At 49.2% G+C, this 15,382-nt stretch overlaps 1 protein-coding gene across 1 annotated transcript in view; it reads left to right on the plus strand.

Annotated features, from left to right (window-relative positions):
* Nucleotides 1-916: 916 nt before the first annotated feature.
* MXI1 (MAX interactor 1, dimerization protein) overlaps nucleotides 917-15,382 on the plus strand; it is a 78,797-nt gene continuing 64,331 nt past the window's right edge. Inside the window, exon 1 of the mRNA XM_047759570.1 lies at nucleotides 917-1,430. Coding sequence (XP_047615526.1) covers nucleotides 1,169-1,430 — 262 coding nt within the window. The 5' untranslated portion in view covers nucleotides 917-1,168. The remainder of the gene's footprint in view (nucleotides 1,431-15,382) is intronic.

Genomic DNA, 15,382 nt, shown 5'->3' on the forward strand with positions numbered 1-15,382 from the left:
GCGATTATAATTTAATTAATGCATTATTCTTATCAGAGTTTTCACGGATGGGGAAACTTAGGCCAAGAGAGGTTAGAGGACTCATCCAGGCTCACGCAGCCTATACAGAGCAGAGCTGGGACTTGAATCCTTCTCTGTGGCACTTCCCAAGGGCCCTGACTCCCACCACACACCCCAGACCTGGAAAGCATCAAGGGTTCCTGTACACCCTAACTGTTAGCTCTGCAGGAGCAGTGAAAACAATGTCAACTTGGGTGGGGCTCTTCAGAGCCAAAAGGTGGAATTCAGCTGCGGTAGAGGTGGGAGGTTCCTGGGCTGCCACTTCTGCCTTTCTGTCAAATAAAAGAGGGCCAGGTGTGGAGGCATCCTACTGTGAGCTTTGCACAGCTGGACTAAGGCTGGGAAAGAGGAGTGTAGATAGAGATGCTTGCATCTCCTCCCCCTTCCTGGAAAATAACTTTGCATTTGAAGGGAGACAGAAAGTGAGTAAATCTGTAACTGGGATATGGTGGCCTGGGGATTTCATTTGGCCCTGTGAAGGCAGACACCCCTGCCTCTGTGAATGAGTGTGTGGATTGGGGGGAGAAAACTGAACATTACATGTGATGATTTTTTGGACTTTTTTTTTTAAGTCATAGCAGCTACCATTTATTGGAAACCTACTATGTGTCAGGCATTATTAATTTTACGTAAGGAGAAAGTAGCCTAGTCGTTTGCTTTTTTGCAGGTGCGTTCAGAGCCATCGAATATTATTTCCATTCGGAAATAATACGTTCTACACTGTGGTGAGATTTGGGGAGAGGCGGGGAAGTACGCAGGGACTAGCAGGGGGCGGTCCCCGCCGCGCTAGTCTCCACCTTTTATTTTGACCGGTCGGATGGCGACAGGCTCGCACTAGGACCCAGGCGCCAGAGCGCCTCCGTCCGTCCTGTAGGTTCATTCAATCTCCCATACACACAGACCCACTGCGAGACCGACACACACACGCACACGCACACACACACACACTCAAACACACAACTGCACGCAGCAAGGCTCGGGAAGTCAGGTCGCCTCTTCGCCTCGGCGCTTTAGTTGCTTCAGCCAGCCGGGTCTCCCCTGGGGCCCGGAGCTCGGCCGAGCCGCGCAGCCCCAAAAGAGGACGAGCTTGGCGGACCCCGGTCCCTCCATGGGCAAACGCGGGCGGCCGCGCAAGGAAGCGCGCTGCGAGGGCGCGGGGCTGGCCCCCGCCGCGCCCCCGGCGGTGGCCGCGCCCCAGCCCCCGGCCCAGCCAGAGGAGCCCGCGGGGGCCAAGCTCAGGTGCCCCTTCTCGGACATTTTCAACACCAGCGAGAACTCGATGGAGAAGCACATCAACACTTTTCTGCAAAACGTGCAGATTCTGCTCGAGGCCGCCAGCTACCTGGAGCAGATCGAGAAAGAAAACAAAAGTAAGTTTGGGGGCCCGGCTCCTCCTCGGCGCCCGGCTCTTTCTTCCTCGCCCACTTGGGCAACCCCTGTCGCCTGCTTGGCCCCCTCCCTCAAACACACACATCCAGCCCTCGGCATTAAAGCCGATGACACCGGAGAAAGGACACGCACGCACAAAGCTGCTAAAGATGTAACAAAGACGAGCGGGAGCGGGGGGGGGGGGGCTGTCGGTGCGTCTGTCTGTCCGTCTCCTCTAGGCTAGGAGGACCGCTGGGCCGAGGAGCCGGGGGAGTGTTGTTGTTTGCTGACAACTGAGCCGAGAGCTCATCTCTTCGAGGTCGCCTTTCTTCCCTTTTTTTTTTTTTTTTTTTTTTTTCCGGAGCCTTCTCCGGCAGACAAGTGTTGTTTTTCTGAAGCTCGTTCTTGGGTGGGGTGGGGATTAGAAGCCGAAAGTTGGAAACCATAGGCAGAGCTCAGCGGTTCCAGAAAGAAAACACACAGACACACACGACAACGATAACAACAACAACCAAACAGCCCTCCACAGCGTGGGCTCGGGCTGGCACGGCTCTGCTTCTCCCTCCTGTCTACTTTGCTTTTTCCTCTCCTCTCGCAGCAGGGTTGGGCTCACGCCATCGCGTCCACGGATACAGTCCCCCTGCGCCTCTGTTGCCCTGGGGTGTCCCCCCCAAAGAAACAGGCCGGTAAAGCCAGGCAGAGCCAGCAGCTTGCCCCGGACCCGCCATCCTACGCCCGGGAAACTCGACGAGGGGGAGGCAGCTAGAAGGAAACTTTGGGATCTTTCAGGAAACAATAGTTGGGGAAGAAGGTGTGGGCTGCTATGTGCGGTTTCTTTATTTTCCGGGAGACGGCTCCCTAGTGAGCGCGTTGGGCGAGGAAGGCAAGTGCCTTGCTGGTGGATTTCTGCTGTTCCCCCCACCCCCACCCCAGATTCAGGTGGAGAGTGATGTGGGGTTGGGGTGTTGGGAGTTCCACATTGGCCTGGCCTTCTTTTTGTATTTGTTTGATTTTTGCCCCCGCCAGCTGGGTCCCCCAAACCTCCCCAGGCAGTCGACTCAGCGCCCTAACGGGGGCACGCGTGTGCGGCGTCTCCAGCACTATCCTCACAAATAATAGCTGCGAGAAGGGGGAAGGGGCTGAGGCAGATAGACAGACGGACTAGAGAAAAGCAGGCTGTTTAATCTGTCCGAAGAAGTAGGAAGATCAGTGAGATGGGGGGGTAATGGAGGGAGAGAGAAAGAAGGGGGGGAAATGGTCCGATTGCAACGTGTCAGATCTTGCAGCCTCCTCCCCCCCAAAAAACACAACAACCCTCAAACACAAAAACACCTTAGCTAACCAACAACCCAGGCCCTCGGGGTTAAAGTAACCGTGTGATGGCAGCGAAATCGTGCAGCAGCTTAAGGCAAAACAAGGATTTGTGTTGGGAGGTCGGCGGTGCGTTCTTTTCTTTTCTTCTCCCCTGTTTTCTCAGAGTCCCTGGTTTGCGAGAAAGGCGCATCGCCGGCGGTGTAGCCGAGTCAGTTTGCGATTATTCACGGGGGCTTGGGGTGGGGGGGCAGTGTGCATTCGTCAGGAGGGTAGTTTCTGAAAAGCCAGAGCTGGTGGGAAGCTGGGTAAAGACGTGGTTTTGTTTAGTGTGTTTGCTTTTGTTGGAGGGGGGAGGGGCGTAATTTCTTTCGCTATCCCCTGCCCGGGTCCCCAGAGCCTGTCCCGTGGCGCCGACTCTGGCGGGGGGGCGGGGGGGCCGGTACACCCAAAGAGGGCACCTTGGCAGTGTGTGGCAAACCTGGTTTGCCCCCTGCCCTCTCCCACCCGTCACAGAGAGGTGTACTGAGGAGGCGGCTGGAGCTTCCACCGCGTACCGTCCCCCCCACCTCGCATTAGCAGACAATCGGAGACCTCCGCCCCCTACCTCCCGCCCCCGGCCGCCTTGGCCGCCGCCACCTCCTTGTTTACCCGGTGCCGGAGCTCCGGCGTGGCCACCAGTCACGTAAGCAGAGGGCCGGCCGCGCCGGGCCGGGCTGCCCCACACGGGGCGGGCCAGCGGCGGTGGAACCGGGCTCCTGAGACCTTGGAAGCCAAAGGGCTTCCTCCAGGTCCCTTTACCGAGGCGTGTGCGCTGCAAGCCCCCAAGAGGGGCTCGGGAACCTCAGCGCCCCAGTCAAAGTCAACTTCGTGTGCGTAATCAGCCCCTCGGCCCCGCTGCCCCCCTCCTTCGGCCGGCTCCCCGCGGGAGTATTTTTAGCTCTCTTGCTTCTTTTCGCCGTGGCTGTTTGGCTCAGCATGACGTGATGCCAGAGGCCCCCAGATTTCCCCGAGAGCGTGGGGCGCCGCGCTCGGCTGGACTGCGGGGACCCTGGCCTAGGCCCTCGCCCCCTCCCTAACCAGCTCACGCAGGCAGGGTGACCTCCTGCAAACTATGGGCGACCATCACCATCCTTTATTATCTTCCCTGCAAACAGGAACGGCCCACGGGGGCCGGTTTATTTTTCCCAGACTCGACCTTCCTCCCTCCGGGTCTGGGTCTCCTGGTATGGAAAACAGCGGGCTCTACGTCTGTCTCATTTTACTGGGGGCTTCTCTTCGAGCTGGCGGCGCTCGCCGTTGTTTTCTGCTCGCTGCACACAATGCCCGCGCGTCACGGCGGTCCGCGTGTGCACAGCAATAACGCGAGTCGGGGGGCGGGTCGTGCGTGCGCCGGGCTCGGGCACTGCGGGTCGCTCCGCGCGCGCGGGGCTTGTTTTGCTTCAGAGCCCCGCTTTCTGAAACGCTTACATCATTCCGTCGTTGGGGGAGGGAGGGGAATCTAGGCTTTCTGATAGGATTCCAGCATTTCTCAGGTCTCTGGTTTTTGGAAGAAAGCAGGGGCCCCAGCTTTTTTATTTTTATGATGAGGGTGGAGGGTTCGAGTTTTGTTTGTTGGGCAAGGGTTGTTTTTTTTTTTTTTTAGTTTTGTTTTTGTTTTTAGGTCACTACTGCAAAGGGCATTACTGGCCGACTCAGGTGCACAACCTCCCCGCCTTCATTTCAGCCAGTTCTCCAGTAATCACTTGATCTCAGTTTCTCCGCCTCCTCCTCTTCCCCCTCCCAGCTAGAGACACATGGTTTCCACATGGAGACAAACTTCTTTCCTCTGACTGGACTTGACCTAGCGGCGTCGCTCAGCCAATCGACAGCTTCAGTTTCCTCTGACGTCACGCGTTGCTGAGGCCAGAGACTGGGGGGTGGAGCCAGGAAGCAAGCCAGAAAATCTCTGGGAGCTGTAGTGTGGCCAGCTGGTACAATTCCTTCTTAGAGGGACGCTCTTTACCCCGGAGGTGCTTGTTGAGCCTCATTTCTCCATTTCGGGTTCTGTGAGACATTCTCGAAATGCACTCATAGAACCTGGTCACGAGTTAACACGTTCCGTTTCTACTGTTTGCAAAGTACTTACTTGGCAGGAGCTGGCCTTATTTTCCATTGTCGCCAGAACTGCTTTCATTGCCTCCTTGAGGTTTCTGAACTAGGAGTGCTCACTGAATGGGTCTACAGTACTGAATTATTCCCATCTAGATATGATGAGTTTTCTTGGGGGTTCAGATTAAGTCACTCAGTATTGACTGACTGCTCTGTGCAAGGCAAGGATTTTTAGGATATGCAAATACATTCTCCCAAAGTTCCAACTGATGTGAGTCCCTAAGAATCTCAAATTAAAGGCCTCCAGAAATATTCATCGTGGATACTGTGACCATGTTATCACAAATTGTGTATAAATAACCTGACATAATCACCTATATCCATTTGAGGTGCAGTGGAAAGTTAGCAATTTAGGAATGACTGTTTATTAGAACAAATATTTACTTCCTGTTTTGGTAAAGATTAAAATTGAAAGAGGAAAAGAAAGAAATTCACAAAGGGGTGTTCTGTGCATAAAACTTGGTCAGCAGGCAAGTTGGAAACTACTGTAACGGGTAAGGTCTACAGGACAGAAATGGGCTTCCCAGTGTCTAGGGAATGTGGGCTTTGGGGCAATGCTTAAGATAGAGAAGAATGATTAAGTGGGAGTAGAAGCCATGCATTTCTCTCTGGAGTAGACTGCCTGGGTTTGAGGGTGAGGTGTTTTCCTAGGGACGTGGACAGGACAAAGAGCAGCTTCTTCCTTCTGATGGAGTGAGCTGCTGCTGTGTGGTGTCATTTGGCCCCACCCTGCCTTCCTGACTTAATCTCTGCTCCCTTCCAGCAGGCCCACCAGCGAGCAGGCTTCACAGTCATGGTGTTTGACTCAGACTCTTCCTTCTGTCTATAATGCCTTCATTCTCTTGCTGCCCTGGGGTTACGTGCATCTTACCCACCCTTCAAGGCCTAGGTCAGTTACCACCTCCTCCAGGAAGCCTCCCCTGGCTGTTTCTTAAGTCATGGTAGTTGAGAGAATGAAAGTTTCACAGCCACCCAGAGCAGGGCCCAAATTCTTCCTTCACTGCTTAATAGCTGTGTGACCTTGGGCATAAGCTACTTAACCTCTCTGGGGTTTCATTTCATTTTGTAGTACAGAGAGAACAATAGCATCAGCTTCCTGCCTACTAAACAGCTAACTGAGGTGCTCCATTTAAAGTACCTGAAGGAGTGCCCATTGTGGTGCATCAGAGGTGGATCTGACTAGGATCCATGGGGATGTGGGTGCGATCCAGATTCAAGGCCGAGCTCAGTGGGTCAGGGATCTGGCATTGCCGTGAGCTGTGGTGTAGGTTGCAGACTGGTCTCAGGACCATTGTTGCTGTGGATGTGGCGTAGACTGGCAGCTATGGCTCCAATTCGATCCCTAGCCTGGGAACTTCCATATGCCGTGGGTGCGGCCCTAACCTAAAAAGCAAAAAAAAAAAAAAAAAAAAAAACCCCAAAAACCTGGAATAGGAGTTCCTGCTGTGGCACAGTGGGTGAATGATCCAGTTTGTCTCTGTGGAAGTGCCCATTCCATCTCTGGCCAGCATAGTGGTTCGAGGATCCAGCGTTGCTGCAGCCGTGGCGTACGCTGCAGCTCCAGCTGGATTTGATCCCTAGTGGGGGAACTTTCATATGCCTATGGGTGTGGCCGAAAAAGAAAAAAAAAAAATTAGCTAAAGTACCTGGAATATAGTAGTGCTCAATAAACAATCACTTCTCTGAGCTTTGATCATCAGTACCATGAAATTCTCTACTTGTTTGCTATGCATTAGCTTTGTCTCCACAGGGAGATGATCAGCATCTTAAGGGAAAAGATCACCTACAGTATTTCAGTACATGTCACCGTGTGTATAGCATAACAGGCAGCATACAGTAGTCACTTAATATACAAACTTTGGTTGGATTTGTCACTTATTGGCTATGGCACAGCAGATTTGAAGACCAGGGAACACATGACAGACTTTCTGAAGACCTGGAGAAGAGGTGGAAATACTGATCTCTTTCAAAGAGGGAGGATGTCTCCCATAATCAATACAGATTGCCCTTGGCCCATAAAGACCCAGGGCCTATGAGGAGATGGTAGGTCAGGCCTGGAGAGCAGAGACTGCATCAGTTGAGACCCTGAAAATGGATCATTTATTGGTTTAGAGAGCAGGGAACCAGGGTGACTTATGCTAAAATTGAGGGCTTTGGTGGCAGCTAATGTTTATGCAGGTCACACTTTTGCAGGGTGGGCATCTTACGATTCATTCATTCCACAAATACATATTAAGCATTTACTATGTGAAATTTCTTTTTTCCTAAAACTCTGTGGGTTGACTTATGATGGGCGTGGAATGGGGGTATTTGCTTTTGGTGGGGTTATGTAAAGGGCATTCTTAAATCAAGCTTCTATTTCCTCTGCATCCAAACTTATGTTCCCCAGATTCAACTTTTTTTTTTCCCGGTTTTAGATATGACCTCTGCCCATTGGTAAATGCCAGAAGTAGACTTTTGAAGATACGGTTGTGGCTTTCAGAGTCCCAGTGCTCCCAAGGACTGTGGGTACCCTGTGGAGGGGGCCCAGGAAGAGCAGCTGGACTTTAGGAAGTTGGAGAAGCTTAACTGAGCCATTCCTGGTGTGAGGGGGAAAGAAGCTCCATCAGATACAAGACAAAACTACAGCTGCTCACCTACCCACCCTCTCTGTCCCAAACACTCTCCTATTGACATACCCAGAAATAGGGGCTTTCATCTGAGGATGGCCATTATAAGTCTGGAGGGAGAACTGAGGGAAGTGAAGAGGGGTGCCAGCATTCAGCAGTAGCAACTAATTGTGTTGCATAATATTAATCCTGGCTGCCATTTCTTAAGCACTGACTATATGCCAAGTATGGGGCTAACCATGCATTATTGCCTCCATTCTTCACAACAACCCCATGAAGTATGCAGTGTTATTACCCCTGTTTTACACACCGGGTAACTGAGGAACAGGGAGCTGAGTAAGTTGCCCAAAAGTCACATGGTTAGTAATGGCAGAACTGAGTTTTGAACCTAGGCCTCTGATTCCGGAATGAGCCTGTGGTTTTAACCATATATGTGTATACACGTGCATTTTCCAGCCAAGGAGTGAAGTCAAGAGGTAAAATGACTTGCTCAAGGTCACCCAACAACCTGAGGCAGAGCAGGTGTTTGAGACACTCTGTTGATTGTCCAAGGCCTTCCAGTACACACCCTGCTTTGAAAGGGTTTAGAAGTGAGGCTGGAGGCAGAAGAGCCAACCAGAGAGGGTTTTTGTTGTTGTTGTTTTTTCAGAGTCATTCAACTCTCCTGGCCCTAACTCAAGTTTAGGCTCCTAGGAAACACCACCCCCCTCCTGCTGCCTTTCCCTAGTCTGTCCTCTGGACATATTAGAGGACTTGGGGATGTTGCTATGGTACTGGGGCCAACAGCAGGTTCATCAAAAGCTGGGTCTTTTGCCTTTAAAAAAAGCCTGGCCCTGCAAAAACGAATTGGCCACAAAGATTTGCATCAGTCATTGTGGCTTGTTCTGTTTGAGATCCCCCTGCCTCCCCACCCCACCCCCTCTTCCCTACCACCACCACTTTCTATAAATACAGTTGGATAAATATTGATTTAAACTGGGTTTCTGGAGGAGAAGCACATGGTTGCCCTGGCCTGGTCTTCACTTAGATACTACCAGTATGCCAGGCCTGACACACCTAACCTCCGACAGTTCTGGCTTCCAAATGACCCATTCTGTGGAGGTGAGTTGTGGTTTTGTGGCTTTTGAGTTGAAAAAGAGAGAGAGAAAAAGAAAAAGAAGTATAAAAAGCAACAACCCAGCAAGAAATGGGAATGTTCCTGCAGAATGAAGAAACTGATTTCCAGCAGGCAGAGCTGGGGGGAGGCTTATTGGAGCCTGGCCTTTGGAATCAGCTCTCTTCCTTTTCCCATTCTTCCTTCCACTCCATTTTGGGTTTTGTTTTGAAAGGAGGCAGGTGGTAAGACAGAGCTTCAGGGTCAGAAGGAGCCCCAGAGGTCACAGAATGTCCGTCATCCTCATTATATAGACAGGGAGATTGAGGCCCAGAGAGGGACAGTGGCTTGCCCAAGATGACACAGCAGAGGCAGAATCAGGTCCTTTCTGGCTGTGTTCCCTCCCAGCTGACGTGAGAATGGGTCCCAGACAGAGCCCCAAACTGGGCTTTTGTTTTACAGGTCAGGTGCTCATAAAAGTCAGCAATTTTCAACCCTGGTTTACTGATCCCAGGGTGTGTCCGGTTATTGCAAAGGTCGTTGCAACATTCTCAATAGTCTTTCAAAATGAAGCTAATTTGACTTTGCCATTTAGAAAAAAACATTTTCTTTTACATTTGGGGGGTGGGGTTGGGAGGAGCCCAAAGGAGGTGACAGTGACAGGATGGCTATGCAGCCTAAACTGAGGAGGAGGAAATCCAGTCTTCTCGGAGAGGCCTCCTCCTGGGGGTGGAGGGTGGAGTGCTGGCTCACTCTGGAGAGAACCTTCAATTCCACAGGAACAGACACCTGCTCTCTGGCTTTTCTGCTGAACTAAAGGGAAGTAATTGTCTCTGATATTATTGTCCCTGAGTGGCCTGGCTGGAGGTGTTAAAGCTGTCAGCAGCTGATTTGATCTCTCTGGCCAAAACAAATGGGCATTTGCCACCACCTCTCCGGAGCTGAGCTGGAGGTTCTTTCTTTGCTTCCCCATCTTGGCAGAGTGCTGTGCTGGGCCCCTTGCTTGTGAAATATTTTTGAAAGTTCAGGTGACCCTTGTTTTGAGCAATACATCTCCAGGAAATATATGTAAATAGGATCCCTTTTTTAAAAAAATTTAGGTTAGGGAACTTCTCTTTAAAAGACCCTCATGGCGAATAGTTTTATGAAATATGGAATTATGTTGTGTGCCAGGAATTCTCCCTAAATGTGTTGTGTGAATTTGTTCGTGCATCTATTCATCACACTGGTATTTAAGGAGTGCATACTGCTTTAGGTCCGGCTCTGAGCTAGGACCTGGAGGCACAGTCCTTGTCCTCATGGAGCTACATACACTCTATTCCATTGCCAGGGTGTAGAAATTCAGTAGTCTTAAAGTAAACTCCAGCAATGTGCGACTGCATCTGATTTGGGCTTTGTGTTTTTGGTTCTAGCCATTGCTATAGACAGAACAAAAATCTGTGTTGGGCACCCTGCAAAAAGGAATAGTCCCTCCCCTCCCTGCATGCACCCAGCCACCCCTAGCCTGGTATTTAAAATCCTTTGTGTTTTGTGTTTATCCTTATAATTTTTACAGATCTGACTCTCTCTCTCTCTCTTTTTTTTTTTTTAAGCTGCCTGAGCTTAGGAAATCAAGTACTGTGTAAGCAACCTTGTAAATAAACACATTCCACTCTTAGTTCTTTACAGATGGGGGCGTTCTGCACTTGCAGGATTGTCCATACCAGTGTTCCTACCAAGCCTGCTCTCCCCTATGACATGCCCTTGGCCTCATACCTCTAAGATCCAACTCCAGTGTCTCCTAAGGAAATTTAAACACAGCAAAATTAGAAAGATAAACAGTGTCCTGAGGGAGAGAAAGATTGGGACATTTAAACTAAATAAACTAAAGCTAATAAAAGGGGATTTGGATTACCTGCTATTTGAGAGAATTTTACTCTGTATCTTTATTGCCATTAGCAAGGATAGTTGAATAAAGATGATTTGGGATGATTTTAATACTATTGCATTAAAATGGAGGGCAGGCCCAGGGCCTCTCTGTTTCTGTTGTTGGGTGGCGAGTGCAAGCTCACGTGGCTTGTGTTTTTATTTCTCCAGGGGCCCAGAACTACCTTATGGCGTCCCTGTGTTACCTCCCTCTTACCTCCACCCCACCTGAGCATCACTGCCTTTTTTCTTGACTCTCAAGACTGAGTGCCTTGCTAACAACTTTTTTTTTTGTTCTTTCCACCAGCTGTAACATTTAGCTCAATAAACACATCATTTTCCATCACCTGTGAGGAGCCAAGCACTGTGCTTGCTGCTTCCAAAATCCAGTATGTGTGGTTTCCAGTTCTAGGTCTCTGTTCTAGTGCAAGCAACAGACAAATAGAGACCAATAAATAATTCTTGTCTCTCTCAGCCCCAAGGGGGCTGCTGACAAGTGTGATGTTGTCTCTGTTTTCCAAAGAAATAGTGACAATGGTCCCCTTTTACTGAGCAGTTACTAAGTGCCAGCACAATGCTCAGAGCTTTATATTACATCCTCACAATCATCCCAACAGGAGGGTGCTGTAATTATCCTCATTGTACAGATGAGGAAAGCCTCAGCTTCAGCAAGGCTAACTTTCCCTAGTCTACCTGCTAACAAAGAGTGGAGCTGAGACTCAAAACCAGGTTTTTTTTTTTTTTTTTTTTTCTGAGGAGGAGACTTCAGGGCTCTGAGAAAAGTGTCAGAGAGCAAGAGGCAAGAAATGGAATCTGGAATGTTTGAAGTCCAGGCTGAAGATCCCCTTGGGGCTGCCTCCCTGGAGTGAGTTCCTTTATTTCCTGTTTATTTTAGGGTGGAGATAGGGCAGCCCAAACCTTCTGGTGATCTTTAGACGTGACATCGAAGCCAGACAGGGCCCTTTTCCTGGAAGGCAATGGTCGAAGGTGTTGCCATTTGCCCTTGCGGTACCATGTTGCCCCACACCCCCAGGAAACTCACCCAACCAGTAGGACTCCTGAGACTGCATGCTACGGTGTCAGAGGTGTGATCCACACCCTGTCAGGCTCTACTAGGTTTTCTGAAGGTGCCTGAGCTTGTATGGCAACTGGTGTGGCCCATGCTTGGCAAATGTGAGCTGCACAGATGAGCTTCAGGCCCTGGCTGCCACCTTGACAGGGTGGGCCAGCTGGTTCTGGTCAAATGGGTGGGTCCAGCCTCTTCCTCTCCTCCATCAAGATCTAGGAAACAAGAGTGATCTTACATATAACTGGTTCTGTGTCATTTACTTGGTGAAAACCCTTCAACTGTTTCTTTCCTGTCTCACTTAAAATCTAAGTTCCCTGAATGGCCTTCACCCTTACTGTTCAGTGTGAACTCTGAAGGTGGGCAGCCTCAGTGTTTGCTGAGAGCTTGTTAGAGATGGGCCTCCCAGGTCCCACCCCAGAGCTGCTGAATCTGAATCTGCATTTTGCCACAATTCCCAGCTGATCTGTGCGCTCCTTAAAGTTTGAGAAGCTGGCCTGCGGGGCCCTTGTGAGCACGCTGATTCCCCCACCTGACCTAAGCTACAGCTGTACCTCATTTATTATTTATCCCTTATCTCACTTATTACAGGTTACCATGATTTTACTGGTTCACCATTAGTCTGTCAGGCTAGAGTACAAGCACCTTGAGCGCAGAGACCAATAGTTTTGTTCATTATTTCCTTTAGCATCTAGGTTAGTGCCCAGCACATAATGGATGCTTGAGGAATATCGGCTGAGTGAATGATGAGTTCTCTGACTTTAACCTTCTGATCTAATGTTTTATCAACAAGGGGACTATTGAAAAGACAGTTCTTCTTGAGCAGGTTAGTCTAGAATACTGCAGGATTTAACATCCTTGGTTCCTACTCACTAAATGCCAATAGAACGCCCCAGTCATTTTGACACTCAAGAAACACACTCCTACAAATCTCCAAAGCCTCCTGAGAGGATAGTATTACCCCAGTTGAGACCATTGCCCTAACCAATTTTGCTTGACTATGTCTGATTGACATGCCCCGATGTATGCTAAGGGGTCCAAGAGTTCGAAACTCCAGGTTTGAATCCATTTGCTACATGTGTGACCTTGGGCAAATCACTTGACCTTTCTGAGCCTCATCTGGGAATCAGGAATCTCAGAGGTGTGTTGAGTGAGAGTTAAATGAACTGGTTGTACGAGTAGCACCATGCACATAGTTGGCTCTCATTATATAGCAGCTAGTAGGCAAATGGAGGCATATCATTCTAGGATCTCTGGAGAATCCCAGAATCCTCGAATCAGAATGCTGGAGCTGGAAGAGATGGCGAGATCACAGATGTCTTTGGGCAGGCAAAGGCCTGGTGTTTTACTCTAAACAACGTACCTGAGGCTGAGAACTCAGCCACAAGGCAGCAGGACTTAGTATGATTTCGTGTCCAGGGCCTGGCTGGGCCTAAGAGTGACCTCCACAAGTTTCTGCTGCCTGGAAGGGAATGGTGATGCCCAGAGGTAGAGGCAGCACAACTGTGGGCAGGCTCCTGGCAGAGGAGGGAGGATTACCCGGGGCTGTGGCAAGAATGTGGGGCATTCTCTTAGCAGCTGGGGAAAGCCTCTGATAATCTTTTTTTGTTTTTTAAGGCTTTAGGATCAAGTCGCATCTAACTTTAAAAGAAGAGGTCAGTGCATCCAAAACCTGATAAGTGCAACCAAAAATTATCGTGTGTTCTTGCTTTTGAATATAGATGCAAACATTCTAAACAAAATAATAACTCATGGAATGAGCAGTGTTTTCAAGAACAACATAAAATGGCTGACCAGAATACATGCCAAAATCTATCAGTATAAATGATTATAACCACAAATTAAAGGAGAATAACACATAACTACAGCAACACATGATGAAATGTCATTTGAAAAAAGTATTCAGGAGGCATTCCTAATGAAGGAAACTACTTCCATGCAACAAAGATCATTTATCTGTGGTGGTATTTTAATTAAAGTGGTGTAGCGAGGTTGGGCCCCTGGCTTGTGGGCATCGCCAGCAGAGGCGTTGATTCTGAGACCAACCTTTCCTTAGGGAAGAAGAAACCTAGAACAGAAAACAAAACAGAACAGGCTTTGGATCCCTTTGGAATGCAACTTGATTTTGATATTTAAAGGATTGGGGCTCTACACATTTAAAAAAGCAGAGAATGTATTTTACTTCATTTATCTACTTATTTTTAAAAACACAAATCAGCTAGAAAAAGAATTATTAGATGGGTCCAGTGCACAGGATGAGAGTCTGTAGGCTTAAGTCTTAAACCTTGCTCCATCGGTTTGAGGAAGAGCTGTGTGGCCTTGGGTAAGTTACCATACTTCTCCGAGCTTGTTTTCTCCTCTGAAAAAATGGAGGTTGGATTGAGGAATCAGCTTAATGATACAAACTTCTATGAAACAAACCATGAAATGTTTTTTGCAGGGAACATTCACTTGGCATGGTCCTAGCAAAATCCTTCTGAATATCTTACCATTTGCCCCCAAGTGGGGTGCTCCCAGATAAGCAAGTCTTAGATGTGCATATTAATTGAGTCCTGCAATGCAGATTTCTTCTTGGATCCAAGTTGATGCAAAAAAGAGGGAAAGGGACTTTTGAGAGATTAACACATCCATTCTAATCACCCAAGTAGGCTGCTGTTATAAGGGCCATTTAATAAAATGTAAGAAGCCCTTTTCTAAGGGGGAAGAGATAGGCCAGGATGGAAGTCAAGTGCAGCTGTTTGAGCCTCTGCCAGTGGCCTGATCTCACCAGAAAACCGAAGTTAAAAAACAACAAACTTCCAGATTCAGTGATCTCAGATTAACACTGCCTCCCCCCCGCCGTTTCCTCCCAGCCCCCTGTCCTTCCTTTCCCTTTCTCCCCAGCTCAGGCACCTGGGTCGTGGTGCTTTTCCATGTGGTTGGGATGTCAGCCGGCAGCCCTGGCGACAGGAGCCCTGGGAGGCAGCAGCTACCTCTCGGGTTTAGCATTACGTCATCCCTTCTAGACCCAAATTTATCTCGGCTGCACACAGACCCGCAGCTCTGAGCTGCCGCTGACTCGAGGAGAGCTTACGCATGAAGTTAGGCTGACTCACTCGGCAGAAGGAAAGGTTTTCTGCTGCTCTTCACGTTTCTGGGATCCGAAGGGAGAGGCGAGGAGGAGGCTGCATTGTCCATTTTGGAGTGGGGGATGGAAAGATGTATAACTGTTTTGGTTCTTATTTAGGAGCTCAGGACTCACTCTCCCCTGTTCTCAGTCTTGATTATTTGAAGACTCCCCGCCCCCCCCCCCCCTTATAAAGATAATTGCAGAAAACTGCCCTGCATGGTAAGCACTTTGCAGTTTCAGGGAAGTTCTCTTAAGCACCGGGTGTCACAGCACAGTGACTTTGGACGTGTACCTTAACCTCATGGCCCAGTATCCTCTTTTCATCTTCCCAGTCTGCAGAAATGATATAACACAGACCAGCCTCCTCCATTGTTCATAAATGTGCAGTAAATCCTCTGGAAATGTACATTGAGTAAATTGTGCATGGAAAGGACCCCTAAGAATGGAGAGCTTTGCCTGTTTCCTCCAGAAGGCAGGTTGTCCCCATCCAGGGGACAATTGTAAAGCCTGGTTTAAAAATGTGTACTTGAAGACTAGTGAAAGACCTGTGCCTTCTGTTTGATTAGCCCAATTAGCATTATTACCAGTTGCTGGTAACAAAGCTCATTGTGGGTTTGCCAGCACTTCAGTTTAAGAAAAATATATCTTATGTACCCACCAAAATATATCTAATGTACCCACTAGTTGTAGGGCTGGGGACTCTGGAGGAC

Source organism: Phacochoerus africanus, chromosome 15, assembly GCF_016906955.1.
Source record: "Phacochoerus africanus isolate WHEZ1 chromosome 15, ROS_Pafr_v1, whole genome shotgun sequence".
NCBI classification, from domain to species: domain Eukaryota; kingdom Metazoa; phylum Chordata; class Mammalia; order Artiodactyla; family Suidae; genus Phacochoerus; species Phacochoerus africanus.